Source organism: Pan paniscus, chromosome 5 (assembly GCF_029289425.2).
Source record: "Pan paniscus chromosome 5, NHGRI_mPanPan1-v2.0_pri, whole genome shotgun sequence".
NCBI classification, from domain to species: Eukaryota; Metazoa; Chordata; class Mammalia; order Primates; family Hominidae; genus Pan; species Pan paniscus.
The window spans coordinates 128,896,615-128,915,650 of record NC_073254.2 but is presented as its reverse complement, the minus strand read 5'-3'; the positions used below and the strand labels follow the sequence as shown (position 1 = coordinate 128,915,650).

At 40.3% G+C, this 19,036-nt stretch overlaps 1 protein-coding gene across 12 annotated transcripts in view; it reads right to left on the bottom strand.

Annotated features, from left to right (window-relative positions):
* ARMC2 (armadillo repeat containing 2) overlaps positions 1–19,036 on the bottom strand; it is a 126,314-nt gene that overhangs the window by 67,205 nt on the left and 40,073 nt on the right. For 10 of the 12 annotated variants that reach the window (XM_003805526.6, XM_055114005.2, XM_055114008.2 and 7 more), the window contains 3 exons: positions 12,065–12,141; positions 6,813–6,911; positions 2,214–2,386 (listed from right to left, as the gene is read on the bottom strand). In XM_003805526.6, coding sequence (XP_003805574.3) covers positions 2,214–2,386; positions 6,813–6,911; positions 12,065–12,141 — 349 coding nt within the window. The remainder of the gene's footprint in view (positions 1–2,213; positions 2,387–6,812; positions 6,912–12,064; positions 12,142–19,036) is intronic. The other 2 variants (XM_055114012.2, XM_055114014.2) reach the window with 1 other exon arrangement.

Below are 19,036 nucleotides of genomic sequence, written 5' to 3'. Positions count from 1 at the left end.
TCCTAAGCTCCTCGGGAGGCTGAGGCAGAAGGATCACTTGAGCCCAGAATTTGAGACTGCAGTGAGCTGTGATCTCGCCACTGTACTCCAGCCCTGGGTGACAAGAGCGAGATCTTGTCTTTAAGAAAAAGAAAAAAAAAAGAGTCTTGGCACAAAGTAGGTTCTTGTGGTAGGGTAGTTTTCTTCTTATGTTAAAAACAGTAGTTTATTCTATTTAAAGTAAATCTGGCAAATTAAAGAAAAGTAAGAAAAGTTTAAAATCACTCATACTAGTACCACTATATAGCATCACAGTTGGTAATTGGTATTTCTTTTCTTTTTTTACCCTGTACATAGGGCGCTAGATTTTTTTGCCTCCTAAATATAGTCACATTCATACTGTATATATTTGTTTGTACTCCTTTAAAAAATCTTACTATAGTAACATTTAAGCTTATATATTTTTGTATATTATTTTGTAAGAGTTTCTGACACAAAGATTAAAATTAAGATGACTGTCTGGAAAACTTTCATTTGCCAGTATTTGCCAATAAACAGGCAGAGAGAAGTTGTAAAAAACTTCTTAGTCCCATATAGCTTTAGTTTTTGCTGATTTTTTCTTCTTCAACAGTTCTTATGATGTAGTCTTTTAACATTTTACATAGAACCGCATCACCAAGGCCTAAGCTAAACAAGATCTTGTCTGGAATGTTACAGGAGATCCAGGCAGTAGATGGGAAGTTGGCCTTGATGGATTTGAAGGTCCCTTCTGAAGTGCTGGTTCTGTAGCTAGTCAGAAGGCAAACCTACCCAGCTCTGCACTCTGGAGTTTAGCCTAGCATCTTGCTCCTGATTCAGCAAGGCCGTCAATATCACCAAGAGGGCTTTATCTAATCATATGTTTAGTTCAAAACATGTTCACTGCCTGGCAGATCACTTAGCCTTTTGCCCTAAAATAGTTAAATTCGTGTCATATATATAATTGATTTGAATGACACCATTAATAACCGAAATAATATTTACTCTGCAAAGCATTAAAATAATTCATGTTCCTTCCTTCCTCCTTCCTTTCCTTCTTGCTCTTTCTTTTTTTTTTTTTTTTTTCTCACTCTTTCTCTCTTTCTTTGGCTTGGTATGGAACAAAATGTCTAGGATTCAGATTAAAATAGCAAAGGCAATCTTTGGGCAGCTGCTGCACCACCAGAGCCCTGGAGTGAAATCACTATTTCAAAGAAGTATTGCTTTCTTGACCACATATCACAATTTTTAAAAAGAGAGTTAATACTTTGACAGCTGAATTTAAGAATGTAGCCTCCCCCTGATATTACATAGATATATGCTCAGAAAATTCTGCTTTATGAAAGACTTCATTATCAGAATAAGAAAAGGTGGCATTCTTATTAACTAACAGTAAGTACGCCAACACTTACCTTCACTGTGTACTGTAAGATTTTAAATTCTGTAAATTATGGGGTGTTAGCACAAAGCTTGTACTTGTATGAAACCAAGAAAACAAAGCTTCATTCATTTGTTTTAGTGGCTCTCTTAGAACATTCTATAATAATTGTGGCTTATCTTTTGGTTCCAACTGTTTATGGCTGTGACAACAAAGTGCTCCCCTCAAACAGTGATATCATTTTGTTTGAGACAGAGTTTCTACAGACTTTTTTTTTGGTGTCTGGCCTTTTCTTCTCACACCTTGTGAAAGCCTTCTATGACCACTGAGGTACCTTCCTGTGACCACACGCAGCTGTATTTCGGTTTCACACTGGTTCCTAAAGCACCTGGTTTATTATGACTGTGGCCTAAATTACTTAGTTATTTATTAAATCATATGACAGAATCAAGCATCCAAGAGAAACCACTGCCTGCACCATCTGCTACTGATCTCCAGTCAAGTTATTTGAGCAACCATTTTGAATGTATTTGCCTACGGTTATTTCTTTTTCTTTGTTGCCTTTCTTTCCCTCCTTCTTCTTCTTCTTTTTTTTTTAACTCAGTTGCAGTCCAAAAACGTTGAGTTTCTTTTAACATTTTCTATGTACTCAGCCTTAGTTCCTTAGATAATACTTCCTAGTCAAATTCTGAGATGTCAGTTTATTACCTTAATTTTTTTCCAAGATTCTAAACAAATACACTGCATTTCTAATATTCTTTGTAATATTTAAAAATAAAGCATTAAACAAAGCTTTTATGTGATATAGTCTACTAGACCAGAGGAAAGAAAAACTTACTGCTAGAATTATTTTTGCAAGTTTAAGGCTGAGCGAGTCTGAACCAACATCAACTAGTTTACACAGGGTCTTCAGGAGAATACTTCTTCTCTTAAATTTATTTCCAAGCATGTTTCCTTCCTCTAAAGCATGATGAAGTTGTGTGCAAGCGGCACAAACCGTTTCAATGTTTTCTGTCAGAGCAAAGAGAGTAAAGCCACACTTACTAATTAAGGTTAAGTTTCCAAGTGTGTCAAACACAGACAGTGTAAGTAAAAACCCCATAATTATTTCCTTGGATATCTTCAAATTCATGACCTCTATTTTTTTCTTATCTTATCACTTCCATCTACCTGATTTTTTTCATCCCTTTGATCCATCTCCTACCATGTTGACTTATTGCTTATCAGTCATTAGCTTATCTAGAATACACAGTCTTTCAAAGAGGTATTGAAGAATGGGACTGCTACCTGCTTCAGTTGGCCTCCTTTACTCCAGATGCCCTCCACCTCAGCCCGTGCTCTGCTCAGTCTCACAGATGCATGCCACTTGCATCTTGACCTTCAATTCTTTTTTGCATAGCTCTACTGGCCTAAAATGTTCTCCATAACCCTCATTCCTACTGTTTTTGGTCCTTCGAGTCTCTGTTTATGTTGTAGCTGCTTCAGAAAAGATGCACTATTCCACATTCAACAAACATTACCTTAGGTTACTTATTTTTCATGTACGTATGTGTGTGTTGTGTTATATGACCAGTGCCCTCAAATAGATATCATACTAAGTGAGCCAGTCTTACATTTCTTTCTATCAATAGCACATGGTACAGTGAGAATATTGTATAGAATACTGTATATAGCATAACTTCACACATATTCATTTTCTAATATATCTGTTGACAAAAACAATGATCAGTATTTTCCTATGAGAACAATGCTCATTACCTAAGAAAAGAGGGTTCTAATAGAACAAAAGCCTGAAATGTCACAAAATCCACCATTATCTGGAGGTGGTTATTAAAAAACAGGAGAATAAAAAGATTTTTGTAAATCCAGCACTTTGGGAGGCCGAGGTGGGAGGGTTGCTTGATGCCAGGATCAAGGCCAGCCTGGGCAATATAGCAAGATCCTACTTCCAAAATAAAATAAAATAAAAAATAAATTTAAAAAAAAGGAGAGTATTTTAGTTAGGAAACAGGGAGATCTTGAACCTTTCATCTTATAATTATGTTTGTGAGGAAAGTAATACATATATTTTTTTGAGATGGAGTCTCACTCTGTCACCCAGACCAGAGTGCAGTGGCGCATTCTTGGCTCACTGCAACCTCCACCTCTCAGGCTCAAGCAATCCTCCTGCCTCAGCCTCCTGAGTAGCTAGGACTCCAGACGCGTGTCACCACGCCAGGCTAATTTTTTTATTTTTGGTAGAGATGGGGTTTCACCATTTTGCCCAGGCTGGTCTCAAACTCCTAATCTCAAGTAATCTGCTTGCCTCAGCCTCCCAAAGTCCTGGGAAAGTAATTTTTGGAAGTGGTAGCCACACTAATTGTCATACAAAGAAGAAAAATAGCACAAAAAAATGGAACATGAGGGGAAATAAAATAATCTAATGTATTCTGTCGAATAATATTATCTCTGATAGATTCCTTCATGAAATTTAAAAGTAGGAAACCAATCTTAAATAAATACCATAATGTGCTCTTAGAAGCCCACATAGAGGAAGTGTGTGCCTGCAGAAGGAAGTGACTCAGGCCATTTTTAGCTCTTTTCAACAATAACATCTAAGAAAAAATTTTAAACCTCAATAGCTAAGTAACCTTCAATGTCTTTTGGTTATGCACTTAAATGAATGAATTGATGGGAAATGACTTAGCCTAACTTTAAATAAAGGGAAAAACCTGAACTCCTATTGTATGAAACACTTGTGTTTTGTTGTTTTATTCTTCTGTGACTGGCAGTTTCTTTATAAACCCTAAGTCCAGGCTCTGGGCCACTCATTGGCAGTGGGTGGTCCTCAAAGTATTTTCTAAGACTTCCTTCCACAAACTCTTCAGCCTGGTAGGTTCTACTCAAGAATACTTGTTTTTAGCTTTAAAAAGGGGTTAGAAAGAAAGGCTCAAGGGTCAAATTTTAAACTATTGATCAAATCAATCCTTTATACCAAATAGTTTGTTACAAATGCTCTATAGCTTCAAAAGACAACTTGAATCTACAAACTATCAAGATTTGCAAGGGGCTAAATCTAGTGGGTAAAAGTTTGATTGTAACAGAGAGTAACATAATCTCAGAGTAACTTCTATCCCCAAGATATGTATTCATTACAAAGGAAAGAATAAAAACCTGACAGTGGGTACAGCTGTGGGACACCACCAGCAACAGAACGCATCAGCATCGTGTACTCCTGGCAGGAGGTGCTGAGAGGGACACAGCAGCACTCATGTGCTCTGCCTGCCCAAGATGCTAACCTGGAGCTCATCACGGGAAAACACCAGACAAACCCAATTTGCGGGACAGTCTGTAAAATATTCCTCAAATACATCAAGATCACGAAAGAGACGTGACAAATGATGAGAACTTGTGATCCAGGCTTTTATTTTTTCTACAAAGGAAATTATTGGGACAAATTGGCAAAATTTGAGTAAGATTTTTATAGTATTGTATGGTAATTTCCAGATATATAAGAGAATGTTTTTGTTTCTAAGAAACACATGCCAGCCAGGCTCAGAGGCTCACACCTGTAATCCCAAAACTTTGGAAGGCCGAGGCAGGTGGATCACTTGAGGCCACAAGTTTGAGACCAGCCTGGCCAACACAGCAAAATCCCATCTCTACAAAAAATACAAAAAATTAGCAGGGTGTGGTGGTGCGCACCTGTCATCCCAGCCACTGAGGAAGCAGAGGCACAAGAATTGCTTGAACCCAGGAGATGGAGGTTGCAGTGAGCTGAGATCGTGCCACTGCACTCCAGCCTGGGCAACAGAGCAAGACTCTGTCTCAAAAGAAAAAAAAAAAAAATTAGGCCAGGTGCGGTGGCTCATGCCTGTAATCCCAGCACTTTGGGAGGCCAAGGCAGGTGGATCACAAGGTCAGGAGTTTGAGACCAGCCTGGCCAATATGGTGAAACCCCTGTCTCTACTAAAAATACAAAAAAATTAGCCAGGCATGGTGGCGGGTGCCTATAGTCCCAGCTACTCAAGAGGCTGAGGCAGGAGAATAGCTTGAACCTGGGAGGCGGAGGTTGCAGTGAGCTGAGATCGCGCCACTGCACTCCAGCCTGAGTGACAGAGCGACTCTCTGTCTCAAAAAAAAAAAAAAAAAAAATTCCTTCTTTCCTGTAGGAAGGCTTCCTACAAGAAAGGCCTTCACAATACTGACCCAGTGTCCCCATTCAATGTTGTGCAATATATTTTCTTGTGTAACCCTTATCCAGACTCATTGTTCTTCTCACTAGTGTTTGCACATATCTCCTGAAATAAAGGGCCCAAAGCTAACGTGGCACACTAAGATGAGGGTGAACATAGTAACTCTAGAGGGGAAAAAGTCATCACATTCATATCTTTAGGACTTTGGGCTGCAGAAGCCTTTGGAGATAACCTAATCTCCACCTCGTCTGGCAGGTGAGAACACTATTGCACACAGAGTCTAGGTGACTCCTCATGGCCATACGCTTGGCGAGTAGCAGCACCGGGACCAGAACCCTGTCCAGGGCTCCCACATTAACCATGAACACAGCCAAGCACCAATGGGGAGCAGAGGAGGGGTGAGGTCATTTGAACCTTTCAGTAATCAGGTCTTTTGCAGCACATCCCTGTTTGGTTGCTGGGGAGGGTTCATTTACCCTGCTTCTCTTAGAGCATCTTCCTGTGGCTACCAAGCTGGTTTGCTCATCAACAACTCCTAGCAAAGGCTTACTGTGCACTGTGTGCCAGGCCCTGGGCTCTCCCTAGGGCTATGACCACTGCTCCAGAGGAGCCTGGTTAACTTCAGAAAGAGAATCCTTGAGGAGCTAGCTGCAAAGAGGGAGAAAGTGGAGGGCCATCCCATGACACGCTTTCCCTACCCTTGCAGGGACCCATCGATGGGGGGCCTTCACTTCTGGGGGAGTTCAGAGCGCAAGGGTGGGACACATCCCAGGCCATTTCCCATGCTGTGGGTGGCATTCCTGACAGATGTGCTCCCTTCAAGAGAGTAGGACAGATACCAGTTGGACCAAGGAAACCACGGGCACACCTGTCAAGGACGCCAGTTTATGAGACTCAGCTTCCAAGCCTGAAATCTGTTTTAATCTTTTACTTTCTTGAGTATGAAGAGCCATCTGAGAGAGGTTAAACCAGCATTTCCTTGGACAGAGGAAATGCTAATTAATTTATATTACACAGGGAAGTTTTAGAAATTGGCTCTCGGTGCATTTAAAGCATAATCTTACTAAAAATTATGTGTGCATGTAATATTTAACACACACAGGGTAAATAAATAGATGACTTCATTTGTTTTTGAACATGTTCACAGAAATGATAGTGAAAACTTACTAAAAATATCAGGGCAATGGGGAACACATAAATAACTACAGGTATTTTAAAAAAAAAAACAAAAACGGTTTTTTGTTTGTTTGTTTGTGTTTTACCCTTTTCTAATTCACGCAAAATCGGTACAATCCTTGTATTCCAAAAGACTTCGTCTACTTCTATTTCTGCATCCTTTTCTTGCAGGTCAGCTTTTGGGACTGCAAAAGAAATCCAGAGCAGGAGAAAAAGCTATGAAAAAGGAGTTGTCATGAAGCACGGTCAAAAGCCTTTACTATTCATCACTACAATTAATAAACTAGAGAATTAAATTACCCTTTGCTCTCCAAGCCTGACTATTTCTCATTAGAACTACAGGTCTTCTAATCAAATTACCCCAAATTAAACTCAGACTGGATAATGTAAAAAAGTCAGAACTTTAAAATGTGATCTGGTCACTTCATAAAGTAGTAAGCTTTGTAAATACTGATGACTGTCAGTAAGGCAAACAGTTTTGAGTACATTTTTACTTAAACTTATCCCTCTGTAATGTAGAATAGGTAACTATAGATATGTAAAGAATAAGGATTTTAAAAATGTGTAATGAAAAATTTTCTAAAAGGGAGACCTAAAATGGACATTTTCTATAGAAATAAAATGTCCACACTAACATGGGGCCAGTAGCATTAATGCCAAGTGATTTTGTGTGGTGTAGCAGAAAAGCCTGGGCCTTCGGGGCTGACAAATCTCTATTCAAATCCCAACTCCACTATGGACATGGTGAGTGATGGGGTCCAGTTTCTTATCCTTCCTGAGTCTCTGTTTCCTCATCAGCAAAACAGAATATTTGCCTTCAAGGGTATGAGAATTAAAAGACATGGTATAGGTAAAGCTCTGAGCTCAGTGCCAAACCTTTAGCAATATACAGTATATAATTAATTTCATTTCCCTGATTAAACAAGTATACAAACAGGTTATCACCCCTGCAGTATCTCATGCCTGTGTGATACTACCAAGCCATCAAGAGTAGATGCTGTCTGTGAATATGGGTTGTAGGGAATAGCAACCATTGACTGTGTACTCTAGATGCAGGAGGCCTCCATTTCATTTTTGCAGTAACACTATGAGGAGGTTCCCAAACTGTCCCCATTTTGCAAGTGAAGAAAGTGGAGCCCAGATATATTAAGTTATCTGCCCAGGGTCATATAACTCCCCAGCCTCTGCATTTGACCTCAAAGCTATGCTGACTTGCAGCAAACTAGCCAACTAAAGGGTAACATTGGGGGGAAATGTAACGCATATTAGAAACTGCAAATTATGATTATATTTCACACAGGCAGTATCTCAAGATCTAAAACACTGACTGTAGCTGGAGGTGGCATTGCTGTGCTGAGGCATTACTGAATAGTCCTGAGATGTATTCCTCAGTCTCTCTTCTCTGAAGACCACCCCTTAAGTCCTTTATCCAGCACTTGGTCTACATCAAGTCAGGGAGTCCATGCCCTCTCGGGGCAGGGTGGACCTGGTAACAATTAAGTGTCCACACAGAAGATGCCTGGACCCTAAAAATGTCACACTAAGAGTTAGAAATCAGGAACAATTGGAAGGTGAGATGTTGGAAGAGAGAGAGAGAGTGAAGAGACAGAGAAAGACAGAGAGACAGAGACAGACAGAGGAGCAAAAGGGTATATGGCCCATGTATTTTCAGGCTACTTTGAACAAAGGACAAGTTGAGCAGGAGGCCTATCAATAGCACAGGTTTGGAGTCACCATCTGGGTTTGAATCCTAGCTCTGCCACCTACTAGCTGGTTGACTATGGGCAAATTGCTTCACCTCTCTTCTGTAAAATGGGGTAACAATGGTTATCTCTAAATATTGGGATTAGGATTATTAATTTCTTTTATGTGCTCTTCTGTATTTTCCAATGCCTCTAATGCATTATTATTCTTGAAGAGAAAAATATATACAACACATATTGAATGTGTGTAATACCTTAGTAAATATCCATATTAATATTTTTTAATATTAATATAGATTAAAATAAAATTCTCTGCATCAAGAAATCCAATAAAGTCCCTTGATGATTATCTGTGAAAATAGCAGAGAAATCCATAGATAACAAATAATGGCATATATTTAAGAATTCATTTGAATTCAGAGATGTATTTGAATTCTGAAATGAATCCTCAAACCATCAAATGGTGCTGATATCACCCAGGAGAAGCAGGGACGCTGTACAATCTACCTGTCCCACCCAACACACAGGCCTTCCCATTATACTACATGCTAGAAATGGCCACTCCCAGTTGCAGCAAGTCCAGGCTTGCCTTTTATCAACCCTTCCCACTGCCAAGAGCAGCTGAGCCACACAGGGCATCCAAAATCACCTAAGCAGCAAAAGTAAATAGAGGTTGTCAACAAAGCTATTATTAAACATTTGCAGTGCAGTAAATAGCCTTAATAGCAAGGTTTCAGATAATCTATCTAACCCAATGCAAGACTTCACCATCAGATACTAAATTGAATTGTCTTTAGGACAAATTAGTCCACATCAGTACAGATTCACAATCCCTTATCCAAAACCTTTGGAATCAGATGTGGTGTGGGATGCAGGAACATATGGATTTTAGAAAGTCAATATGGTATACACATTGCATATTACGTACCACCCCCGTAGGGTCTTCTGCGGCAGCACCCTGTAGCAAAATATATGAATATTCACAAAAGCAAGACTCTAACTGACTTCCCATCAGGCTCAGGGATTCTGGAACTACAGATAGTTTGTAGACTACCATCTCAATCTTTTGGGTCATTGTTTTTATGAATCTGCCTTAACTTTGATAATTTATGGATATGGATTCTAAAAGTAAACATGAATATTCAAGTAATACAAAAAACATAGTTGCTCATATTTGTGGATAACTAACCTATTCAAAGTCCAAAGTATATAAAAAATAAAATAAAATCAACATTATCAAGGCAAGTGAAAGCCAGAAAATAAGTCAGGCGAGTTATTTAATTGACACATATTTATAACACACTTAAATTTACTAGAAACCAGACTTTGAGTCCAATAAGTTCAAGTCTGCATTTTTTACCTCCTATGCAATATGCTGCTTAATAGAGAACTTCTATGAGAAACCATGACTATCAACCTGTTTTTCAGGACAAATAAAATGGATAACTTATTCACCCCAGAAAGAGCTGAATTATAGGGGTGAATCAGAAATCACAGAACAATTTATTTAACCCTTACGGGCCCTTCTGAATGTTTCTGAGATTTGCTTCTTCTCAGAACCAAAGTTACTCAGTCACTGGTATGAGGGTTTCCTTCCAACCCTCTCCCAGGAATTTCAAAGGGCACAGTTGTGTCTGGCTACAGCCTTTCCACCTCTTCATTCACGCTGGGCCTCCTCCTGCCTCCATTTTATACACAATCCCTGAGTTACTCTAGAAAATGAAGCATGGAATCATATAATTGCTTTTTAAGATACACACAGACACACAAATAATAATAAGGTTGTCTCAATCTTGGGCAACAATCTAATATTTTAGAAAGCACTTTCATCTAGGTTCACAGTTTGCTAAATATAAACATTATGATTCAACAGGAAATTGGGTAAGTCAAGCAAAAATTTCAGCATGTTTTTGAAGATTTTGCTGTCTCAGTGGTTATAGTTGTTAACCACAGCTTTGAGTTCTGGACAAAAAACCTGACACAATGTTTGGATTGGCTGATGTTTTTAGCACGTAAATGTAAAATCCTTAGCAACTATGCTGGCTCAGAAATTAGTATATCTAAGATTTTCCTGAGTAAAGAAATTCCCAATGGCACAGAAGTCATTTTATTGATAAAAAACTAAGTTTTGAAGATAAAAATTTTTTAAATCTACTATTTAGTATTATAAAATCTCATGGGTACAAAAATACATGAAGAATATAACAGACATCAGTGTACCCCACACTAGTTTGGTCAGATATTAACATTTTGCCATATTTTTATCCTTTCCCTTATTTTAAAGAAATGAAACATTACAGATACGTGGCTCCCTGCATCCATTCCCCTCCTCCTCTCCCTCTAGGGGTTACCACCATCCTAAATCCACTGGTTACTATGACTACACTTGACTTCGCATGCTTACCACATGGCTGTGTATCCATAAACAATATATGTCTTTGCTTTTGCAACTTGTTTCATCTCATATTATGTTTGTACTGAATTTACTCAATATTACAATATTACAAAAGCCCATGAGTTCACTTTTGTAACAACTATATTCTATTGCATGAATACATTTTGTATCATTTCTAGACTGTGGTTTATATTGTTATGTATTTTCTCAATTAAACACTTTAAAGGCCCAAAGGACGGTCTTAATAAAGTTAATATAGTTTCATTTAAGTCAGCAATTATCTTTTTTTTTTTTTTTTTTTGAGATGATTCTCGCTCTGTCGCCCAGGCTGGAGTGCAGTGGCGTGGTTTAGACTCACTGCAAACTCCATCTCCCGGGTTCAAGTGATTCTGCTGCCTCAGCCTCCCAAGCAGTTGGGATTACAGGTGCCCCACTCCCTCCCACCATGCCTAGCTAATTTTTGTATTATTATTATTTTTTTTTGGTAGAGATGGGGTTTCACGATGTTGGCCAGGCTGGTCTTGAACTCCTGACCTCAAGTGATCCGCCTGCCTCAGCCTCCCAAAGTGCTGGGATTACAGGCGTGAGCCACCATGCCCAGTCAAGCAATGCCTTGAACTCAAGCTTTGAACCCAAGAACTATGTTAATGTCAAGTTTTGCAACTTTCCAAATGCTTTTACAAAATGATTTCTATAAAACCATTAAGACTGTCATCTAGGCCGGGCGTGGTGGCTCACCCCTGTAATCCCAGCACTTTGGAAGGCTGAGGCAGGCGGATCACGAGATCAGGAGATTGAGACCATCCTGGCTAAAACAATGAAAGCTCGTCTCTACTAAAAATACAAAAAATTAGCCAGGCGTGGTGGCGGGCGCCTGTAGTCCCAGCTACTCAGGAGGCTGAGGCAGGAGAATGGCATGAACCTGGGAGGTGGAGCTTGCAGTGAGCCGAGATTGCACCACTGCACTCCAGCCTGGGCGACAGAGCAAGACTCCATCTCAAAAAAAAAAAAAAAAAAAAAAAAAAGACTGTTATCTATAGATGTTTGAGGCATCAGAGTTGGGTAGTGGTAAGATGGTAACATTGTATGAATATAATAAAAATGTAAAAATAAATGTTGATTTGTGACCAAATTGGACAAACTTCCTGAAGTTTCCAGTGGCCAACATAGATATCTTCAGTGCAAACATCTTTCCTTCAAGTGGAGATGCTGTAGATGAAGGAGTGTGGGGACCCCTCACCTGCTTTGGTTTGCAGCCTGCTCAGGTCTGAGCTACTGGGGCATGATGAGGCCCTCGCATGTCTCTTCCCCTGGTCCCTAGGAAGAATACATAAAACACTCAGCGCAAACATGAAAACACTTCTAATTTTGTAAATGACAAGAGTCTGCTATATACAGTTTCTTATTTATTATTTTGAGATAGGTCTCACTCTGTCACCCAGGCTAGAGTACAGTGGTGCTGTGATCATAGCTCACTGCAGCCTCAAACTCCTTGGCACAAGTGAGCCTCCCACCCCAGGCTCCCGAGTAGCCAGAACTACAGGCACATGCCACTATGCCTGGTTATTTTTAAAAAATATTTTGTAGAGGCAGGGTCTCACTATGTTGTCCAGGCTGGTGATTCCTGGTCTCAAGTGATCCTCCTGCCTCAGCCTCCCAAAATGCTAGTATTATAGGAGTGAGCCACTGTGTCCAGCCGATATACAGTTTCTGAAGAAACCATCGAGAATTGTTTAAAAGGTGGGGTTTGGTGCTCTATATGTGGGGTTTTTTTGTTTTTGTTTTTGTGTTTTTGAGACGAAGTCTTGCTCTGTTGCTCAGGCTAGAGTGCAGTGGCGCGATCTCAGCTCACTGCAACCTGCCTGAGCCTCCCCAGTAGCTGGGATTACAAGCACATGCCACCATGCCCGGATAATTTTTGTATTTTTAGTAGAGACGGGGGTTTCGCCATGTTGGCCAGGCTGTTCTCAAACTCCTGATCTCAGGCGATCTGCCCGCCTCAGCCTCCCAAAGTGCTGGGATTACAGGCATGGGCCACCACCCCTGGCCTCTATATGCTGCTTTAATTTACCTTTGATTTCCCAGTAAGATTTATCTTTTTAAAACAAGTCATATTTGCCTAACAACATGAAATACAGTTACTAGAAAGAACAAAAAATCCAGTTTACTTTGCAAATCAAAACAAAATTGGTTAAGGATATATACCACAAGGGGTCACTGTTACAATAAGAAAGAACTCTGGGATGCTTGGATTACAAAAGCTTAGCCTTTGGGAGCTGGGAAAGACCTCTGTCTCTTTTTCTCTCTTCCTCCCTCCCCCTATCCCTGCAGATAAAGAAACTGTGTCCCAGCTGGCCAGATGTGCCCAAGGTCACACAGTAAAGACAGATTTGGAACTTAGGTCTCATAATTTACAAATTTGCTTCTCTTTCCACTACATAAAAATGTGCCCCGATTCCATTTTTAAAATTAAATTAATATTCTCTGACAATATTTATTTTTAGAAATATTTTAAACATTAAAAAACTGAAAATAAATTTGGACAGTCCCCAGATGATAAATATTTCGTATTCCAAATAAAAGAGCAGTGGCTGGCCAACAGCAGGATTATATGCTCAGGTTTTTAAAAAGTTTTATTTAATGTAGAGAACATCTCTGAAGGATACAACTTCTCTTTAGCCAGAGCTGACACTTAGAAGTACTTACTTTTAAATATGTGCACAAAATTCCAAGGTAAAAAAACACCAGGAAAAGAAGAGTGCAAATTTTATATCAAAATTTCTTTTTGTCCATCAAATATAATAGTTGCTCCAAAAAACTCACAAAGAAGGCTTATACATGTGATAGTCCCTGTGGACATCTGTATGTGCCCGTGGCTTCTCCTTCCTGTGTAGTGAGCCCCCCAGTGACTATGCCATGTTGCAGCTTAGCCCTTGGCCTTTCCTACCGCCCTGAAGATTAGCTTCTCCAAATACCATTTTTTACTTCATTAACATGTTCCCCCCACCTTTTTTTTTTTTTTTTTTTTTGAGATGGAGTTTCACTCTTGTTGCCCAGGCTGGAGTGCAATGGCGTGATCTCGGCTCACCCCAACTTCCGCCTCCCAGGTCCAAGGGATTCTCCTGCCTCAGCCTCCCGAGTAGCTGGGATTACAGGTGTGTGCCACCACGCCTGGCTAATTTTGTATTTTTAGTAGAGACGGGGTTTCTCCATGTTGGTCAGGCTGGTCTCAAACTCCCAACCTCAGGTGATCCGCCTGCCTCGGCCTCCCAAAATGCTGGGATAACAGGTGTGAGCCACGGCGCCCACCAGCCACCCCCACTTTTTTTTTTTTAAACACTTAACACTTCCTTTAATCATAAAATAGGAAAAAGATGAAGTCAATTTTCCAAAAATTGTCTAATTAATATTCAGAAATAACTGCTTTATTTGTACATAATAAAAATACATGATAGCAAATGTCACTAGCCAATCGAAAATGGCTATGGGGACAGGGACCTCTCAAAGAAGGCAGAAATAAAAGAATCAACCTTGCGAAAAGGTAAAATACCAAGTTTGTCAGGGTGTGGAGCCAAGGAAGTTCTCATATTTATCACTCCTAGAAATAACAAGAAGGTTTGAGACTAGGGACAAGGCCTTGCTTTCAATACATACACCTGCCCTACACAACTATTAAAATCAAGCAAGATACTTTTCAACTAATGGGCTTCCAAAGTCACTGGTCCACTCTCCCTCAAGTCACGGTCAGTGATGAGGTTGCCTACATAAATACCACACGCATGTATCCCCACTTCTAGGGGAAAAAATGAAGTGTCCTTCTTATATGCAAATGCTTAGCAGTGCTGGGTCTCCCAGTTCTCAAGCAGAGCACAGAACTAATTAACTCAAGATGGATTAAAGACTTAAACATAAGACCTAAAACCATAAAAACCCTAGAAGAAAACCTAGGCAATACCATTCAGGACATAGGCATGGGCAAAGACTTCATGACTAAAACAACAAAAGCAAAGGCAACAAAAGCCAAAATTGACAAATGGGATCTAATTAAACTAAAGAGCTTCTGCACAGCAAAAGAAACTATCATCAGAGTGAACAAGCAACCTACAGAATAGGAGAAAATGTTTGCAGTCTATCCATCTGACAAAGGGCTAATATCCAGAATCTACAAAGAACTAAACAAATTTACAAGAAAAAAAAATCCCATCAAAAAGTGGATGAAGGATATGAACAGACACTTCTCAAAAGAAGACATTTATGCGGCCAACAAATATATTTTAAAAAGCTCATCATCACTGGTCATTAGAGAAATGCAAATCAAAACCACAATGAGATATCATCTCACTCCAGGTAGAATGGCAATCATTAAAAAGTCAGGAAACAGTAAATGCTGGAGAGGATGTGGAGAAATAGGAATGCTTTTACACTGTTGGTGGGAGTGTAAATTAGTTCAACCATTGTGGAAGACAGTGTGGCAATTCCTCAAGGATCTAGAACCAGAAATACCATTTGACCCAGCGATCCCATTACTGGGTATATACCCAAAGGATTATAAATCATTCTACTATAATGACACATGCACACGTATGCATATTGCAGCACTGTTCAATAGCAAAAACTTGGAACCAACCCAAATGTCCATCAATGATAGACTGAATAAAGAAAATGTGGCACATATACACCATGGAATAGTATGCAGCCATAAAAAAGGATGAGTTCATGTACTTTGCAGTGACATGGATGAAGCTGGAAACCATCATTCTCAGCAAACTAACACAAGAACAGAAAACCAAACACTGCATGTTCTCACTCATAAGTGGGAGTTGAACAATGAGAACACATGAACACAGAGAGGGGCACATCACACACTGGGGCCTGTCGGGGGGTGGGGGGCTAGGGGAGGGATAGCATTAGGAGAAATACCTAATGTAGACGATGGGCTGATGGGTGCAGCAAACCACCATGGCACATGTATACCTATGAAACTGCACTTTCTGCACATGCATTCCAGAACTTAAAGTATAATTTTAAAAAAGTAATAATAATGTTAGAAATAAAAAAAGAGCACAGGACTGGTATTAAGTGCTGTTCTACGTGATCCTTATGTTGTGGTGGGTATATGTAGGTTCTGAAGCCAAGCTGCCTGAGTTTGGGTCCTGGGTCTAACTTTTATTGGCATTGTGACCTTGGGTGAACTACTTAGCTTTGGTTTCCTCATCATTAATTTTTTTTTTTTAAATAGAGATGGGGAGCTTGCTATGCTGACCAGGCTGGTCTAAAATTCCTGGCCTCAAGCAATCCTCCCATCTCGGCCTCCCAAATTGCTAGCATTACAGGTGTGAGCCACTGCGCTGAGCCTGGTTTCCTCAACTTAAATTGAATGCAATGACTCTGCTTAGTACACTGACACTGGAAGAACTTAATAAACAGATTAATTTTCTCTTTCCTTATGAGTCAGTAATCACTTGTCTAAGCAGTCCAGAGTCAAATCTTATTGAGCTAAAGAATGTGCATGGCATTGCCCTGATGAAGTTTAAAATCTACTCTGAGGAACTAAGGAACCACTGTTTTTTAATGGAAAAGTCCAATAGAGTTGTTAATAAAGTACTAGAATGTGAAATTCAACAGATTGTAAGAACTAGAGGGTGCTAAGAAGGAAGTGATTAGTGAGTGGGAGAAGTGGACTACAAAATGGGCCTTAAAAGAATAAAAGTTGGCCGGCATGGTGGCTCACGACTGTAATGCCACCACTTTGGGAGGCCTAGGTGAGACGATCACTTGCACCTAGGAGTTCAAGGAGTTCAAGACCAGCCTGGGCAATATGGCAAGACTTTCCCTCTAAAAAAAAATTTTAAAACTATCTAGCATGGTGGCACACACCTGTAGTCCCAGCCACTTTGGAAGCTGAGGCAGGAGGATCGCTTGAGCCCAGAAGGTCAAGGCTGCAGTGAGCTGTGATTGTGCCACTGCATTCCAGCTTGGGTGACAGAGTGAGACCCTGTCTCAAAAATAATAATAGGCAGGGCGCAGTGGCTCACACCTATAATCCCAGCACTTTGGGAGGCCGAGGCAGGCGGATCGCCTGAGGTCAGGAGTTCGAGACCAGTCTGGCCAACATGGTGAAACTCCATCTCTACTAAAAATACAAAAATTAGCCGGGCATGGTGGCGGGCGCCTGTAATTCCAGCTACTCAGGAGGCTGAGGCAGGAGAATCGCTTGAACCCAGGGGGCAGAAGTTGCAATGAGCCGAGATTGCACACTTCACTCCAGCCTGGGTGAAAGAGCAAGACTCTGCCTCAAAAAATAATAATAATAAAAGAATAAAAGTTAAACCAGCAAATGACAACACTACTCTCAGAAGGGGAATAGCATGAGTGAAAATAAAGACAGGCATAAGCAGACTGATACTGAGGGCAGAGGATAAGTGCCCAGGGCAAGTAAGACAGTCATAGAAGGTTTTTATGGGTTTACTCAACCCACACTATGGGCTGAGTAAATGAATCTGATTTGACAGGCAATAAGGAACTGTCATGGGTTCTTATACAAGGAAGTGATGTGATTTGGGGGTGTGCAATGACAAGAGTATTTAGGAGACTTGGAGAGAAGGAACAAGGACTAATCTGAGGGTGACAGTGGAACTGGAGAAGAAGGAACACATTCAAGAGGTTCCGTTAAGTCAAGGGTTGACAGGATTTCAGGCAGAGGAAATAACAGAACATAGCCATGGAGGAATAGGATAGCAGGGGAAGCCTACCAGGGTTTCCACACAGCCATAGAGCTGAAGTCCCACAGTAAGACTGAATGGGGAAGAGAGGCATCAAGAAAAGAAAATCACTCCGTTAAGGAGAAAAGGAAGAATAGACGGACTTATGTACTCAAAAGAAATCTGTTTCTCTGTAAATTCTGCTCATTGGTCTTGGTTCTACTAATTGGAACTGCATGAAACAAATCTTTATTCTTTTTCTTCTTGATAATCCTGCACATATTTAAAGATGTTGCATTCCCCACATAAAGTCATCTCCTATGGTTTAAATCCCATGGTCCGACCACTTATAGCTGTGTGACCTTGGGTAAGTTTTGGTTTCCTCATCTGTAGAAAGGTGTGGTAAATAACACTATCCCCCAATGTGAGACAGTTGTGAGGACTAAATGATAGGATGTGCGATTGCTTGGCACAGTTCCAGGCACATGGTAACTAATACATGTTTACTATTATGGCTGTGGTCGTCACTGATGTCATCAACAAACTCCTCCAGTCCCTTCAACTGTTCCTCACATGATGCGGTTTCAAATCTCTTCCAGGACACTCAGTTACTCAAAGTGAGTGTTCGCTTGTCTGGATCCCTTTTAAAGTCTGGAACCCAGCACTCAGCCAAAGGTAGTATGGCTTGAGGACAGAGAGATGTTCTACGTAACGCTGCAGCCTAAAATGACATTAGCGGTTTGGTGGTCACGTCACAGTGGTGGGTGTCTCTAACCTTTTCCTGCGTGTGCACTAAGGCAGATTTTCCCATCCAGGTTGGGCCTTTGCTTGTTCTTCCTAAATTCCACAGTGCCGCATTTGGCAAAGCATTCCTGCCTATCAGATGTTTTTGGATCTTGATTCAGTCATCCAGCAAAATTGTTCTTCCTAGTTTCCTGTTCCATATTATTAAAGACTGTAATTAAATTTTTTGCAATGATTTTTCATGTACCAAAAATAATTTCAGAAGTTATTTCTTAAAGCTCCTCTGTGAAATTCTTCGTACAGGCAGATTGGCACTGTTTTGTTCTTTATGATATCTTGATCAACAAATAACAAAAACCTAATTTTAATGGATTTAAACAATAAATGCAATTTATTGACTCACATAACCTGAATGTGGACAGGTAGGGTGGGTTTTAGGCATGGTGCAATCAGGCCTTTGGCTGCATCTTTCTGCGATTCTCTCAGCTCTGCCCTTCCCTCAGTTCCAGCTGTAACCAGGTTGGAGTTCTGATTAAAGCAAAATGGGTCTGGCATTCCCAGGCCTCTCTTCCTCAGCCCACATGTTTAAGAGCAAAAGCAAAGTCTTCTCTTGCAATCAGTGAGGAGGGTCCTACATTTCACTCTGAACAGCCAGAACCAATCTGTGGCTATGGCAGTGCTACACACGGACTGACTTGAGTTACCACTGCCCATCCATGAGTCAATAATGTGGACAATATCTACTTTTGGACCACATGCACCCCAAA